The sequence below is a fragment of the Dermacentor variabilis genome, chromosome 4, assembly GCF_050947875.1.
Source record: "Dermacentor variabilis isolate Ectoservices chromosome 4, ASM5094787v1, whole genome shotgun sequence".
NCBI classification, from domain to species: Eukaryota; Metazoa; Arthropoda; class Arachnida; order Ixodida; family Ixodidae; genus Dermacentor; species Dermacentor variabilis.
The window spans coordinates 83,270,231-83,287,961 of record NC_134571.1 but is presented as its reverse complement, the minus strand read 5'-3'; the positions used below and the strand labels follow the sequence as shown (position 1 = coordinate 83,287,961).

The 17,731-nt window shown below is 45.0% G+C and overlaps 1 protein-coding gene across 1 annotated transcript in view; it reads left to right on the top strand.

Moving 5' to 3' along the window:
* The window catches only part of LOC142579436 (sushi, von Willebrand factor type A, EGF and pentraxin domain-containing protein 1-like), an 87,703-nt gene that overhangs the window by 67,996 nt on the left and 1,976 nt on the right, over positions 1-17,731 (top strand). Inside the window, exons 23-33 of the mRNA XM_075689600.1 lie at positions 1,407-1,557; positions 2,204-2,272; positions 3,661-3,795; positions 7,851-7,973; positions 9,296-9,333; positions 11,888-11,986; positions 12,059-12,110; positions 12,886-13,034; positions 14,634-14,948; positions 15,607-15,731; positions 16,642-16,829. Of these exons, the coding sequence (XP_075545715.1) occupies positions 1,407-1,557; positions 2,204-2,272; positions 3,661-3,795; positions 7,851-7,973; positions 9,296-9,333; positions 11,888-11,986; positions 12,059-12,110; positions 12,886-13,034; positions 14,634-14,948; positions 15,607-15,731; positions 16,642-16,829 (1,444 nt within the window). The remainder of the gene's footprint in view (positions 1-1,406; positions 1,558-2,203; positions 2,273-3,660; positions 3,796-7,850; positions 7,974-9,295; positions 9,334-11,887; positions 11,987-12,058; positions 12,111-12,885; positions 13,035-14,633; positions 14,949-15,606; positions 15,732-16,641; positions 16,830-17,731) is intronic.

The following is a 17,731-nucleotide window of genomic DNA, read 5'->3' as shown; positions in this document are numbered from 1 at the left end:
CATTCTTTTTCGCTGTAAGGCTCTTACTCTCGCAATAGCGACCAATAGTGGAAAGTGCGGAGCGTGAAAGTTGGGAGTGTTGTTGAAGTAGGCAAAACTGTGGAGAGGTTGTAAGAAAAGGCTGCATATGTTAACGCTTTAGAGCCACGCGACAAGCCCCGTTTGCGTGTTTCCTCGCAATCTTTTTCGGGTGGTAAAATCATTGTTCGAAGTCTTCGAGCCGCGGCGGCACCCTTGCAGCTGCCACCTCTTGGACCTGGCGCCAGCCCTTGGAAGACCACGTGCGGGCCACTCCTGATGTTCTCTGTTACTACGTCTGCAGCTGTTGTGCAGATAGCGCTTTGCACACGCCTGCATGCAAGGACTATCCCTGAAAAATACGCTTAGAGGCCATATTATGTGAGGCGTCCTTTCCTTCGATTCTATTTATTTCTTATCGCCCGTCCCAACGAGTGGCCGATAACGGCAACGACGAATGCGTTGGGTTATCCCAGACATTAGCCAAGGAAGAAACGAATGAAAAATTACAACGCTAGTCGCAGTCACGTCTCGTTAATATGGACCCCGTCAATATGGACGCCTCGCAATATGGACGAAATTTTCGGCGACCGGTCTCTAGCTCGCAATTCTGCAGTGTTAACATAGAAACCCATAGTCCGGACTATGGACGGCTATTTTGGCGAGGAAACTGGTAAGTGCAGGCATTTTTGAATCGTTATTATGAACACGGGACCAGATTGCCTGCGAAACAGGCGCATCGAGCAGGTTCATGAACTGGCGCGACGATCAGTGACAACGCTAGCACATGCTAGCAGGCGGCACACGGAGAACCCGCACTTCAAGTAGCCGACGTGTCGCGTTCTCTGGACACCACAGTAGGACCGAAGGCGACAGTGGAAACCCGCATCTCCTCGTTTTTTTTTTCTTTGGCTGAATAAACCGTGCTCTTTCTTGCATTCCTCAATGTTTCTGTTTTTGACCTTGATTCGTTATTATGGACCACACACATTATGGACGATTTTTCTGAGGAACGGAGGCATCCGCTATTAAGGAGATATGACTACATAATAAAGACCCAGCACTGTCTGATTGGTAACTTGCTAACTTGGGAAACGTTAGTGACGGCTTACTTAAAACAAGTGTGTCGCTTCTATAATGTATTGTCGGAATTAAACGGGTCTGTACGACTTTTTTGTTGTTTAATTTCGTTCCTGACATAAGTCGTGCGGCCATCAATGCAATTTAAGAGAGTCAGCAAGATAGAAGTTTCTACGATGCGATGTGTATGTAATTCGAAGTGTTGATGGGAAGTGCAGACGCGAAAGCTAATCTCAGCAACTTCATCGCTGTCCACCAATTCGATTACACCGATGCGAACGTTTCTCGTCGCCTGTTGGCATTTGCAGCTGAACGTGTGGGATTACGCCATGTCGCCTAGCGAGGTCAGGGAACTATCGCAAGCGTGTCGGCTAGCGGGCAATGTCGTTTCATGGCCTCAGCTGCGCCTCGCTGCCACAAACGGCATTGTGATCAACGACGACTGGGAGCTCTGCAAAGGTCAGTGCGCTTCCAGCAGCCGATAATGGAATTTCTATCCTTAGCGAACTCAAGCAGTTTGGACATAACTCTATCCGCTTGTAGAACAATATTTAGTTTTATAGTTTTATAAAAACGAGAGAACGATTCAGGGCCCAGGAAGCGAACACTTCGAGGATATCGACCTGCACTAGCCTCTGAGTATACGGTGTTTCGGAGATAAAATGGCCCTACATATTTTTCGTGTTTAAAGCGGTGCTACGTTACTGTCAAGCTCCTTGATATGTAGAACGAGGCAGTCTTCCCTAGTAATCATTGTTCACGAAGGGAAGATCGGATGATTATAGGAAATACCAAGGAGCTCATGCATGAATTATGCAGTGTCGCTACAGTTTACGAGTCGTGGCATCATTGTCACTTTTTGAATGGGAAGCTACGCATAAAGTTGCCAAATGGTATGGAGAAAATTTTTCAACTTTTAGCCATCCATACGAAGAGTCTGGTCAAGGCATTAATTTTTTGAGCCGAATTAACGCGTTTAGTTAGGTCAGAGCGCTACACATTGCACAACTACTGGTTACAGGCTTTCGAAATAAGTAAGAGGTATATTTGTTCGAAACAGTATTTTTTGCTGATGAGATGGCTTGTGTGTTTTCTTTTTCCGAAGACACCTACGGCGGCCAAGACAAGAAGCAGGCCGCGTCCTGCCACAGCGCATCTGCCTCCTTTGAGAACCGTAAGTTAATAATTCTCTTCGAAAATCAAGATTTCGTTCACATCATATAAAACACCTCTTGCGAATAGCGCTCGGGGTAGAGAACGCTTAACCCGCTGGAGCTGAGTATAAGTTCCTGTCTGCCGCTAAAAAAAAATTGGCGTGCCTGTTTTACTACCGTGTGTGCCTTTCCGGGATTTCATAATATAATGCGACCAGTCGTCGATGCGTTGCAGTTGCAACTTGCCTTTGTTGTTATCGCGAGAAGCGGTAAAACAAATTAAATCTGTGCATCGGAACGACCACGTCGCGCGCAAATTTTCCACGTCACATTTCAATATTACCAGTATGGAAAGAAACTTAGATTCTTCTTTGGAGAAGTACTCATTCAAAGGAGAATTTTGTGGAAACTGAAGTAAATGCAAATTGAGATTGCTTCCAGAGTACATTCCATTACTGTACATATGCTACGTGCGGTAAAAAGTGTCTAAATCCTCTAAATAAACTGTAATATATGATGAAGCGAGTCACTATATAGAATTAAAAGTCATAACGAGACTCCCGGAAAGTTGGATGACCTATAGGCGATTAACAGCGAGGAACAAGCGGTGTATCGAATAGGAGGCGACATTTCAACGAGGCTCTGATTACGACCAGCGTCGTCGTCAAACGTGGGCTCAAGCATTGGTCCACTGCTGGTCACTTAGCTTGGATTAAGCACTCTTATGGCTGCTCAGAGGTAATGCTGTCATTGCTGTGCGAACTGCGGAAGCGGCCCAGTCAGCTAGAGTGCGATGGCAAGCGGCCATCTTTTAAAGTGAGCTTTACGAAAACATTTCGTCCAGCAAAATGAGAAAAGATAATTTCACCTTTGTGGCTGTTGTCAAAGCTTCGGCTGTTTTTCGAGCTTTATGAACGTGTGCACTTTCCTTGGGGTGAGTAACGTGGAGAGTACGAAGATGCGCCGCAACCCGCGCCAAACGTTTAAACGTTCATCGGCGTGCTGCTTTGAAAGGCTTTGCGTATATACGCAAAGCTTTTTAAACGCTAAGGGGGGACAGTATACACTTCTACCCTTCTGACAATGTGTGGCTGAAGAAGGAGGGAGCCTTTTACTTTCTAGGTGATTGAATTTATAAGTCTTGCTGAAGCTCCAGTATACCTCTTACAACTCCAGTCACTCGTAAAGCGTCGTCATCCGCTGCCTATCTAAACTTGATACGGGCGGTACCGCAGGCTCTGGTATACTATGAAAGCATATAACTTTTCCTGAATGTGAGCCTAGTTGAGCATTTGAGTATTACAGAAACCGACGCAATTTTTGTTTTTGTTTAGGCACACTACATTTTTCTGCCCTCGTATTTTTTGCCTTTGTATTGTTTGGTCCCGACGGCATCTTCGGTACGCAGGTACAAGTTGTTCCAGACGAGTGGAATCCTGCAGCGCGAATCCATGCAAACACGGCCAGTCATGCGTTGAAAGGAGCGACGGCTCGTCGGAGTGCGTCTGCAGCGCGTCGTACGAAGGCAGATTCTGCGAGTACGGTGAGTGAGATAAAAATTTGGTGACCTTGTTTCTATAGTTTCTCCATTCGTCACGTGACGGCCATCATGTTACCAGGGTGCCAGTTATCAATGTTAGGCCGGGATGAGCGACTTTCCGCGTTGTTTTCCTCCCGCAGAAAACACTGATAATGCTCGCAACAATTATTCCGTTACGTAATAACTAGCGGCAATAGCAACTGGGCTTTAACACGCCACTATGAATGCCTCAGGGAGCCCACACAAAGCTGTGGAAATGAAAGGTGACATAGACTAAGTAGGTGGGTCGCGTTCAGGAAGCCTTTGATTGCGCAGTGAGAAATGCATGGATATCTGTATAGCGTGAGTGTCGAATTTGGCAGGCTGGATGCCGTGACGTATAGCATGCGATTATTGGCCAGTTTCCTGCAGGTTTCCTCACTAGGTTGCGCCCGAGGTCCAAAGGATATTCCACATGCGCCGCCAACGCCATGAGTGGCAATGGCTGACACTCTTAGGGCCGGATCTAATATACGCAAAAATTATAGGGGTGCGCGAAAATTCGGAACTTTCGAATAACGAACCGAATATTGCCCTATTCGATTCGGCCTGCGAGTCGAGCGGACACTACTCAATTTGGCTTTCCAATCGAATAGTCGCTGTTCCTAAATATAAAGTTTTCGAATAGTTTTCGAATGTTTAAAAACGACAAATGTTCGCAGTCAATCATAAAATTGAAGCAAAATACAATAAATTTGATCCTGGTGGCTATATAGAATACAAAACAAGAAAAAGTGTGCTAGAACACGCTCTATATCGCTCTGGGAGCGAAATTTTTCAAGGAAAATCGCCATCATTTTCAATCACTTGAATCTGGAAGTATCCGAATAAACTGCTTATTTGAACGTGCCGCGGTAGTTTAGTAGCTATGACGTGGTGCTGCTGAGGTCGTGGGTTTGGTCCCAGCTTTGAAGAGCGCATTTTCATAGGAGCAATATTTAAAAAAAAGAACGATCATGTATTTAGATAAAGAGGTAGTCAGTAACGAACCCCAGGTAGTGAAACTCATTCCGGAGTCCCCACTACGGCTTACCTAACAATGATATCGTGGTTCTGGCAGGTAAAAACCATTTATTGTGCGGGATTATTTGCTATAATTCTCCATTTGTACTCTTAAAATACAAACCTTTCATAAAATACAATATAATGACAGAAATTTACGAACGTTGTGAATATTCCAGAATGTGAAAATCACTTTATTTTATCGATGGAAACGGGGTCTTCATTTTTTAACGCCAAAGTGCTTTACGCCGGAGTCCACCATTAACCTTCTATATGGAATGTGACGTTGGCGCGAACGCGTAAAATATGCTGTCTTGACAGGCATGGCGCCGCCATCCCGGAGCGGTGAAGCGAGGTACTCCATCATGAGACGAACGAGCACCGACAGTGAGCACTTCGGTGGTCTCCGCGCGGCGGAGGCTCCAACGTGGCGTAGCCTGGTGTAGGCGGTGTAGGCCTTCTGCTCAGGTGACGACGCAGTTTCCGCACGTGGTTTGTTTTTCGCGTCCGATTAGCCCGCGACGCCCTCGTCGCCTACGGAGTCCAGCTTCAACGTGCATCAGCAGTGCTTGCACGTCGGCTACTGCTCTTCGCTTGCGAATACGACCAACTAAGAAAACTGCTTTGCTAAGCGGCGCACAAAGGCAACGACATCAACTGGTGATTCTCGCTTTGGCCCGGCGAGAGACATGCCGGCGTGAAGGAGAACGCCTTGGCGCATACTCGAAGCACTCTGCGAACTCTGCCTCTATGAACGTAATAAAAAAAAATACTCGCACTCCCGGAGATGAGCGCGTCGCAACTCAACTGGCTGCCTAAGATTCTACGGAGCCGGAACAAAATGCTGTTACTTTAACCGAAGCGACTTCGCAGAAGGACGCCGCTCGCCAAGAGGACGCCGCGCGCCAAGCAAACCTGCAACACGGTCGCCGACCCGCAAATCGTGTGCCTTTCGCTGAAGCGGACCGTGAGTTCAAGAAGCAAACGTGCAACAGCTTCTGTGTCCTGTGAAGGCATGTTTCACTTTCGCGTTCCACCATTTCCATTGCAAGAGGGATCAATCGTATCTTGATAACAATTCGAAAAGCATTTGATACTCGACTCGATTCTAAGATTCCCTTCTACCACTATTCGATTTGTATTCGATTCGGTCTCGAAAGTTCAATTCGGGCATTCCTACCAAGACCATCCATGGATGCGAGGACGGCCACCGCTGAAGCTATATGGCAGAGTGTTGCATTCATAGCGTGCAAGATGGAGGTTCGGCTCCCTATATTTGCACCAAGTTGTCGTTTCGTTAGCCTTCAGTTTTCTTTTCCCTATATTTTTTTCTACACTTCAATGAAGAATACACGTTAATTTCCCGTACGCTTTCCGTGGCTTCATTGTCCGTGGGGTTCATGTGGCTGTAACTGACAAAGAAAATTCAGCTTCTCAGTTTCCCTAATTGTTATAAACCATAGCGTATCTGTTGGCCCTATGAACGCGCGCTTTTAACTGCAAAGTAATATTCAAGACTGGCCAAGGTCAGTGTTTCAGTGCTGCGTCGCTATGGCAACAGCGAAGTGTCCGTGTTTGCAGTGTGACCAAGCTCCTGCCACTCTCTAAGTTTATTATTTATTATTTATTATTTATTAGGCCCTCGAATAGTCGCTGGCAGCTCTATAGCTTCCGGAACATAGCGGTTTCGCCGAAGCCTGGCGCAACGTTAATGAAATCATGCCGGGCGACAGCCGTTATATTGGATGGGCTTGTCTTGGAATAGCGTTGATATTCGAGTGGCAGCGAATGTGTGGATCGACCAACGTGACGACTCGTGCTGCCCCCGCTACTTAAGCGGTAAGCGACGGCAATTTCCGGCAATAGATGACGTGCCTGTGGTTTTAGAGCGACGGAAATTGGTCTTGGACTTTGCTTACTCCTTTGCACGGTCTTTCAATGGACCGTGAGTACTTATTTCTACGTTGTAACCAATGTTAACGAAGTTATATCCTGGGGAAAAAAAATTTGCGTTTCCAAGAAGCTTGGTATAAGCCAGTTCATTATATCTGTACAGTCCTTCCGAACTGAAATCGCACTGATGCTGGTAGACGGGCAGTGGAATTTCGTTTACCAAAGAAACAAACCGGTGAAGAATAAATGTCTTGTGAATAATTTGTATGTGATGGTAGTATAATGTCTACCTTGCGGTCAGCTCAACCACAGCAACGCAACTCGATTTTTCTATCTATCATTGTGCCCTTTAAAGTAAAGTATTATGCTGCGTTCACTATGCGGATGGAACGGCGTTAGCTCATACCTTCTTGGATACTGGTACCAGCAGCGGCTCTCTGAAGCGCTGTTAGCAGTAGTGCTATTAGTTTTACCTTTCAAAAAGCGCTTTTTAGCGTCTGAAATAATAGTACTTCGTTTGAAACCAACTTGGTGTGAGCGACTGGCGTGCAGCTAGTAATAAACTTCAAAAGCGCTCTATATACTCACCTCAGTCTCACCTTTAGCCTGTTTATGAAATAATCATTCGTAAAAGAAAAGAAAAGAAAAGAAAGACCGAAAGTGAATTAATGTTACAAAGAAGTAGGCATTCAGACACGAGCATAAGTAGGGGGAAACGGACGAGAGAAACGTCGGCCATCAATTGAAAATTCGCACAATGTCGGAAAAGAAGGACAAAACTTATCTGCGCATTCTCAGAAAGTTTTCATGCTCAAGTAGTTCAAGTAGTACCAACTAGCCCAAGTTTTTCTCGTTCCAAGAAAGTAAATAATTTCATCTTGTCCTTTAACTTACAAGTTGCACAAGCAAAACAGAGTCTGCAGAACATGATTTCATCGTAAATGTTAGCATAGGACAACATCGTTACGCCTAGCTAGAGAGAAGCGGTATTATGGGGGAAAGAAAATACCACGAAACACAACTGTCCACTGACTCTGCCGGCCATGTTTTTTCTGCTTTGGCGTGATGTATCCGTTCTGCCCGTGCTTCACTAGTTCAGGGGCTCATTGTTTCTTGTTTTGCAGACGTTGACGAGTGCTTAATAGGAAGACACAACTGTTCCCACATATGCATCAACATGCCCGGGTTCTACAAGTGCGCATGTCCAGAGAGAATGACCCTTAGCAACGATGGCATCACGTGTGTGGGTAAGCTATGACGTTGTTGTGATGGACATAGCGTTAGTTCTCCGAGAATTATCGCGTTTTCACTGCTAACGACTTTGTTAAAATGTTAGTTTGTGTCAACAAGTATAGTTTTCACTTTGCGGTCAGCTAAATGGCTATCATACTTATTTGTACCTCCCACATGCTTGTATACGACACCCTTAGATTCTACGCACGATTCCCGGCCACAAACCGTTGTCACCTGCATAACTAAGTCACCATAGCTTCAAAATGGAACCTGTGACCACTTGTTTCAATGCTTGTGATGGAAACTGCAATAAGGAACAAGAAAAGATCGACAGAACAACCACCGTTTCTCGCGCTCTTGTTTTACATTTCCTTTCTTTTTCTGCTAAAGGTTTTCGCCAGAAACACTGACAACTATGCACCAACTAGCCCCACGTTGTACTTCAGCGCAGACAAGCCAACGTATGTCTTGACAACGCGTTCGTGGTCACTGCTAACCTAGTGTTGGCAGAATAACAATTTGTTAAGGAGGCCCCAAGACTAGTGTCGGTTCAGGCGCCGTTTCTTTATGCCTTAACTTCTGCCATTCTTGTCTCATAGTTCATAAGTGTCGACGTGTCGGCCAAGCCGTTCGCAACAGTTCAACGTAGTGGAACCAGCGCGTCGACATCTTGCGGCACACACGTCTTGCGTTGATTGTACATGTGCTGGTTGCACTATTTATTCTTGAACTATTTCGTGATCCGTCAACCAATTTGTTTCGAGCTGAAGGTATGCGCACCATCATACAGGTATGCGGTGTAGGTCGCATTATCTCATGATTCATGCAATTAGAGAGGTGTGCCTGGTTAAACTGGCTGCGTTAGTTTCTCTTCCAAGCCATGGTTTATGATGGGAGCATCTGTCTAACCTTGATGACAACACGTCACGTGACAACTAGGCCACAGGTGTAGTGCCGAATGCGCTTGCCTCTCTAAGTGTGGGTAACTCGTGTACCACACGTGTCACACGCACAAGTTGCGTGCGTTTTGCACAATTCGTCGATTGCAAAGACGCAATGTTCGCGACTCTGGGTTAGTCGTGCCTCGCCACGGCACATTATTGCTGTGTCTTTCAGTTATGTTCGAACAGACTTTGCTCTCACTTCTTTGCAAGGAAGCTTATATGACCGATCTCAGGGTACAGGACGTAGCTATAGAGACTAAAAATTGGCGAAGTACGTAAACGGAGCCGCTGGCTGAGAAGAACATTTCGTGGTATTTATAATTTAAGACACATGATTAGTGACTAGGCAAAGCGTATGTGATCAGGTTTAACATAACACACTCTATTTACAGATACCAGTTATTGCATCGATGTTTCATCGGCGTATGTGGTGAGTACCTTACAGTTGGCTTCTGTCGACGTGTTATTTATATTTTTAGATATCGCGTCTGCGATAACATTACAGCGACAACAAGTGAGCGGTGCTGCCCGACTCAATAATGCGCGATATAATATCCCCTTGATATATATTTTCGCCTCAATACCTGTCAGTAACAGCAAAATGTATAGTAATAAAATGGTCCTTAGAGTAACTTTGGTATTGTGCTAGTGCGCAGAAATTTTCAGAGATATTGCAATGAAATATTTAAGAGCCGAATATATAGGTAATAGAGCAGTGACTTGAGTACCTTTCGCAATCATCGGCTATGTCACGCACAAGATTAAGCACCTGAAATCATGTATTTAGCTAGAAACTATGCATAACCGCCGTAAACGAGAATTACAAGAGCATGTATTCTCAATGTCCTTCTCAATTTTTTCCTTGTTATGCGAGCACGATGTCCCAGTTATCGATGATCTATTTCTGTGTGCTACTGAGACAGCGCGCTAACCTTTGCTTTTGACTTGGTGGGCGAAAGATGTCGCAACTAGCACACTTGTGAGAGGTCGATTGTTTGCGGCTTGACGACCTTGCTGATGCTGATGCTGTAGTGACTCGGACTCAAGACGTACTTGTGGTCGCTTTCTCTGTTTGGCTTTTGATACTAAACTAGTTCAGAGCCTCGCTGTACCTTACGGCGAACCTGATCTTGATGTTGTCCACCAGTGGCCTGTTAGATGGCTAATGGCACCTAAAAGTTTCAAATGTAAAGTTTTTACCCGTAGCCGCAAGAACCTAACCTCTGACTTCTCTTACGCCACAAATACCGCTCCAGTTCCTCGTACGTCTACGTATCACCATCCGGGCCGTTCGCCTTACTTCTAACCTATTACGGTCCGCCCATATTAAACAGATAACTGCAATAGCTACGTTAACGCTAGGATCGTTGCGCCACAACCTACGCGGCTGCCAATATCTGACGTTCGAATAACTTGCCCACTTGTCTTTTGTGCGCCCTTAGCTCGAATATTCCTCATCCATTTGGTCGCTTCTTCAGCAACATCTAATCTCCGCTATTGAAGCAGTGCAAAACCATGCAGATTAGTTCATAATTCGCAACTACGATCGTCATTCCTGCATTAGTAAAATGCAGGAAATTTCCTTTATGCCTTCAGAAATGCGCCACTCTCGTGCGATTTTGTGTCTTTTTCATAAATATATCGGTAACTCACAGTCATTTAGTCTCCCGTTACAAACCCCATGACGAATGTCTTGCTGGCTTCACAATCACTTAAGCTGTAGTCGCATATCAGGTCGCACGCTGTCTTTCCATTAATCTGAGCTTCCTAGCACGTATTTGCGCCTTTTGAATAGCATTTCCGATGAAATCGTTTCTCTACCCGATCCAGTGGCCTTCCGAGAAATGCCGTTTCCTAAAACAAAAACTGTACAATGACTGTCCTGGCACTTTCAGACTGTGTAATGTAATGAAGAAGGCGTATTTTGTTGGCTTTCTGTGCATTGATCGATGATCTGTCTACAATAATTTACACTTGTTTGCATGTTGATGTATTGTGTTGCTGCTATAACAACTGTTTGACTATTCCCCCTCCATCCCTCGCTTTACTGAGTGTTTCCTGGACAGATTCCGCAAGGTACTGGATATATATATATATATATATATATATATATATATATATATATATATATATATATATATATATATATATATATATATATATATATATATATATATAAATGTCCGACGAATTCGATACTCTCTAATGAAAAATTTGAGCGAGCTGAATAACTGTTTTCACTTCGCAATATACTGAAGCGTCAGCGCCTTCGTAGAGTGAGGGGTAGTATGGGAACGCTAGCATGATGAGCGACATAGGAGCTAGCTGTGGAAGAAGACGATGACGAGTGTGTTCACACGGTTACGCCGAGGACACCGACGCTCAATCCAGGAACGGGCGCCTAAAGCTGCGCTATAAAATAAATACATCTGTACCTTACGCGAATCTGTACCTTACGGCAAATCTATTTTATATCAAACAAGCTGCACTTAAATGTTTCAGAATTGCCACCAACAGTTAAATCAACCTAGCACGGGTCACGTGCGGATGCTAATTGCCTGCCTTGAAGCATTTTAATTTTAATTCCTAAAAGTAATTAGCAGTTCCTCATCAGAGAAAAGTTAGGGTTCGTAGCTGTATGGCTTTCTGCTAATGATCATGCAGACACTGGTTCGATTGCTGACCGCAGCATCTACTTTCTGATAGGACATAATGCGAAATATTCTTGTGTACTTGAATTAAAACTAATCTTAAAGAACTATTGGTGGCCAGGAGTAATCATAAGACCTGTAACCCCAGGTGTTACTTTGCGACGCTAAAGCCCATTCTTGTGTCAGTGAAATCATCAAAGCAGGCCACAATTTTTGAGCATATAATATCGGGAACGACACCAAACCACCCTCGTCGCAGTTGGGACGGCGCTTTCGTCTTGACACTTTACAATGGAGAGATCAATTCAGGCTATACCGGCGTGCTGCTTCTAGGACGGAGAGTCGTGGAAGCGTGGCTGTGAGACCTGCAAGTGTGACAAGGGAGTGGTGCGGTGCTCTCCTTTGGCATGCCCAGCGCTGACCTGCCCCGCTGTGAGTATGGTTTCTTGAGTGCGTGACATTGCCACATATAAAACGCGACCATCGCCTGATCCTCTTTTGCAGGGAGAAATTCTGTTCAACAACCCGTCTCAGTGCTGTGGGTCCTGTATCAAAGGTGGGAACTGCATGGGGTGCTTTGAGTTACTCACTGATTGGAAATGCTTAATCTATTAGTAGCAATTGGATTACAGATCAAAGAAAGCAAGGAGAAAAAAAAATCTGACCAATGTATGCGGCTTTGCAGAATCACAATCGAAATGCCAGCGCAGAAGAGTTTGACATAGAAGGCTGCAGCGTCTGGCGTGGGTAGATACGAAAGTATGCTGTCCGGCAAAACAGTTGTTTCGAGTGAACTCTGTAGCTTTTTCCCTGGAAATAGTGTCTTGGGTCGCCTAGATTACTTAGGCAATGCACAATCTGTCATAAACCTTTATTAGGAAGCATTGTGGGCGATACGAAAAAACGAAGTGTGCCATAGATGAGCGTGGGCTACTGACATCAAACGGACATGAAATGGGAGACTTCGTGGTTGAACGTGACAAAGTATATTATGTCTAACAAGAGGGACAGCATAAGCGAAACAAGCTTGCTTTTTATATAGAGATGAAGGTGGCACTCTATCAAAGAAGTTCAAACAAATCGAAGACAGTGTTGCATTGCCATCGTAAGCTGAACCCAAGACGTCCTTCAATTATTCGTTATCAGGAACATTAGTAAGATACATTTTCTTTCATCCCGTGGAGAAAGTGCAACATAGCGGTATCGATGCTTGTATTCTTCGCTATTAAATAGTGCGCACAATCCTATTGTGGCTCGAGAAAGATCAGCGGTCATGTAAAGCAGGGGCCACTGTTTTTTATTAACTAAGCTTTTCCTTTATCACATTTCAGAACCGCCGAAATGCACCCTGCTGCCAAACAGCACTCTGGTTACTTTTGATGGACTCTCTTTTTCTCTGAACAAGAAACGCAATTATACCGTATTTCAAGACTGCTACCACGGTAAATTCTACGGCTACCTGACCTTCGTGGGAAAGGAGGTTAGTGACGGTCATTGTATTATGGCCATCGTAAAATGCAATGGAAGCGTGCAAGTGTACAACTTCTGCACACGAGATTGTCGGACGCAAAAATATCCGGCCATGTTATAGCTCGATAGTCGATAGATACCGCGGAAAGCCCATTTCAATATGTTTGTAGAAAATGATATGTTATCGCGGGCCACACAAAAGTCCTTTTAAGATCGTGGTCACAGGGATGCGTACTTCCCTCCGGGCCCTCTCGTCAAGCTATGGCTCCCACGAGCTCGTCATGTTCGCCTTTGTGAGAAGCTTCTTTCACGCCATGTCGGGCCGTATCGAGTGCTTCGCCAAGCAATATCTGTCGCCTGTGGAATATCTCCGCTAAAACCCAAGTCATCGATGTCGCACCACGAATTGACACCGTACATGTTTCCATCCTCAAACGTAACAACTGCGATGCGCCTCCTTAATGGCAGCAAGCACCGGAACTGTGCTTCATCCACCGAGACAGCGCCTGGCCGAGGGTTATGCCTAGGTTGAAGGACGACGACGATGTAGGCATGACTGAACGGTCGAGCTAGGCAGAAACCTACGTTTTTGTGCAGTGTAACTTGACGAGTACCAACTAGCTACTGGGGAATAAATATTCCTCGTAACAATATCTTCAGAATGTTTGAATATCTGATCTAAGTTGTTAAAGGAAGCATAAATGAAATAAATAAGCTAAGCTGAGTTAAATTCTCTACACTAAAATACATTTCCTCCCCCGCCTCGCCCCCCCCCCCCCCCCCAACAAACAGAGAACGCAGTATTAACGCGGGAGCTGTCTCGATAATACCGAAAAGACGCAAAAACGCAGCCTTGAAGTTCTCGCACAATCCGAGAGGTCACCGATCCGTGACGTCAGCTGCCCGTGACGTTGCGGATTACGAAGACGTCTGCTCGGGCCTAGTTCTTTATCGGGAAAGACGGAATGCGTTGCGTTCTAAAGGAGCCAAAGACTGAACTTACAATATTTCGAAAACGTTTATTGGCACAACGACTGCCCAAGTGTGAAAAAGATACATTGGCAGCCGTGACGTCAAACTTAAGCAAGAACTAGGGCTTTGGCACGAAATTAAAAAAAAATGCAGTTCGCTTTTAGTAACCAACCTTTTCTTGCGAAATTAACCGAGATAGAGTTTTGGAACTGTACTTCATCAGTCGGAAGCTATTTAATGTTTCTCTTCGGGGTCCCTTTAAGAAAGACAGTATTTCCTTTTGACATGGCTACACCACTCGAAGCAGGACAGCTATTTGCTCAAGGCTGGTACTATTTGGCAGTGTCGCTCTTTCAAGGTACGCCTTCCGAGTTTTTGATAATGGCACTAGCCATAAAGATAAATGCCGCTAAACTAGGATTTCAATGAAGCACTCGTGCCATCAGCTGAAAGGTCGCAGGGAATCTACTGAGTGTGAAGTAAAGGATTTGTTAGGAGGGGAGACAGCGACGTCTGCCCAAGCTGGCTCACTGTGGCTCGTAGCGAGACATCCAGGCACATATTGCAAGGCCGCGCGTTTAAAATTAACGGTGCAAGACTGCTATGAACCGCCGTATTTTAAATTCTCGATGCGCAGGCTGCGGTTCGCGTTTACATACACTGCCTAACGGCCACGCTGTTCGCCAGCGGTCGGGCGTTGGTAGACGACCGCGACGTCCAGCTGCCGCACCACGAGGACGCCATCATGTCCGTCGACTTCGGCAATGGCAGCAAAGTGGTGGAACTGCGCACTCATCACGGCCTTGTCGTCGCGGTGCGCAAGGACGGTGCCATAGTGACGTCACTTCCGGACGGATACGCCGGTCAAGTGTGCGGCCTGTGCGGGAATGCGAACGCCGACGTCCGAGACGACTTCACCACCAAGCACCACGTCAGCGCCAAAGGCAAACCGGCAAGTGTTGTTCTACCGCGTCAATAACCGGCCTTTTGGTGACAGAGAAACCACTTGCATTGCAGAATTGAACTAGAATATAGAAACATTAAAATTTGGGGACTGATGCGTTCGTAGATGTTGTACGTATGTCATACGACAGAAACGGTGGGGCATCATCAAAGGATAACTCTCCAAAATGTATCGCTCATAAGTATTGGCCTGTGGTCATGAATATCTTGACAAAGGAGTTTTTGTCAAGCACCCCTTGATATGCGCGTGTACTCTTTGTATGCTCAATAAATCTGTAAGTGAAAGGTCCGCCATGCGCCATGCGTTCCTATGAAGCGATTGTTGTTGAAATGATTAACTGTCAACATTCAGTTATTTTCTTGGATTCACTTACGGAAAGACTGAACCTAGCTTTCGGTTTTCATGCGATAATGTCAGGGCTGTCAACAAACCATGTAAGCAGGTGAAATCGGGCAACAGGGGTAAAACATTCAGTATGAGACAAAACGTTCACTGCGTCCAAGTTTTGGATGAAGTAGATGGGCGGTGGGGCAGAGCGCGCCAATCCTATATACACGTTCATGCATCAGCGTAGCAACGTTTCATTAGAGTTTCCTCAAGTTTGTAAAAGTGACTATGGCGTAATATTGTTTGACATCCTCCGCAGGACTTCCTCGCCAGCTGGAGTCTTCCCACCCCCGTTGAACGGCGGCGAGGCCAAGTGCCTGGAGCGTGCACAAATCGACCAGCCTATGTCGCTGCTAGAGTTACCGAGATGTGCAGATACATGAAGTAAGAAAGGAACCAACCCGTTGGACTCTCCCGTCAAGGAATGAATGCTATATGTATTTCTCGCTGGCGCATTTTCATATTTTGACTTATACTTATTTGTGTATTTTGACTGATCTTTGTTTGCAGTCTATTATTGGAGCTAACTTATTTTATCGCCTAAAACCCGCGAAAATCCAAAAAGATACGCCACGTTTATTTGCCAATTTTGCAAATTTTACGAAGAAAATAGCTACTATTAATACGTTTGATGAAACTCGGGAGTTTTCTAATCGGAAGTTTTAATGCACACAAGGACAGGGAAAAGCAAAAACAAAAAAAAAAAAGAAGAAAAAAGGAAGATAAGTTAGGGATGAAATCTAAGCTATGTATGCGTTGTCGCATACTAGGGGGAGTCATAATTTTGAAAACTGAATAGCACTCGCAAGTTGGTGGGGCAATATGAGGAATTTCGGTAACAAAGGTCTTAGTAACTTATTGTGTTCGTTCTTAGCTGGGCTTCGGATGTATTCTGGTTTCTCGGGACACTTTCTATAACTGCTTCACGAAAGTTGGTCATTCGCTCTATATACTGCGCTGATTGACACTCAGTTTTACACAATGTTCATTCCTTCGAACTTACCAGGATAAATTTCTTTCGACTTCCTCGACTATCTCGTTTAGGCAAGCTTCATAACGCTCGCCATGTGGCGTATTAGAGGGGCATATTTTAGGACGCATCTCTTTGTTTTTCACCATGCTCTGACATAGAGAAAAAGCGTTGCCAGACAGCGCGCATTTTCCCGACTCCTTTTTGTCTAACAAACAACAATTCTATTATCAGAGATTGCTTCTTGCATTGCCAGGTTTTACAATTCATTACGTTCTTGGAAGTATAAGCTCATGTTCCTGCTCTTTCGATTTACCCAAAAAGGAATGACAGAACTCTACAAGTCTGTTTCACGAGTCTCAAGAATTCATGGGCATTGCACGAAATCTGCTCCCAGCAAATGTGCTCTTGCTACGGAAGCGCCTTCTGCTATTGCGACGTCTACGCTGCAGTCAAACTGGCCTGCGAGCAGCACAACGTGTCATTGAGCCACCTGCCAGGGAAAGCTTGCGGTGAGTTTGGCTTGCTTCGCTGACAAAAGAACAAAACAAAAACAAAAGAAAAAAAAAAACAAACCGATGCTGTCAGTTTTCCGAAGACCTTGCCGCCCCCCCCCCCCCATTTGCTCCACACACACACACACACGCGCACACACACACACACACACACACACACACACACACACACACACACACACACACATATATATATATATATATATATATATATATATATATATATATATATATATATATATATATATACTCTGTTCAATTATGTCTGTTACTTACGTACATTCAATTCTTCTGGGCACTACTGACACGTGCACCAAACGGCACTGTACACTGAGAATTGTGTAGTTTTTCCAAAATATTGCTGTTAATAAAGGTTGGCGTGCACAGTCACTATCCCTGCCCCCTAACCAATCATTTGTACTGACAACCCTGTGTTTACCTTTCTAACGTCAGCTCAGGAACAGTAGTGCTTCTGCCCATATCTCGAGCAGCTGTCTTTAAACACAGTGTCTGAAAGTTGTTACTGCGATGAGGCACCGTGTTCAGCTTATCTCCTTAGGTAAAGGTTTCGGAAGCATCATGGTCATCTTTCTTTAGCTGTTTCGTTTCCAGAGTTGCCCGAGTTGCCCTCAAAAGTACCTTGCATGTGCCATGGTGTGCCTGAATTCTTGAAGTACATACGCATCGGTGGCCTAGTGGTTCTGCTGCTAAACACAGGGTCGTGGATGCGGCTTCCAGCCGTTGAAATTGCATTTTAATGAGAGCTAAACACAAAAAAAGAAGAGGAGAAGGAAAGAATACTGGTGTACTTCGATTCAGGTGCATATGAAAGAACACTAAGGAATCACATATCGTTTGAGATTGTTCGGCTGCCCTAAGCTTCACAGCTCGTTTCGCAA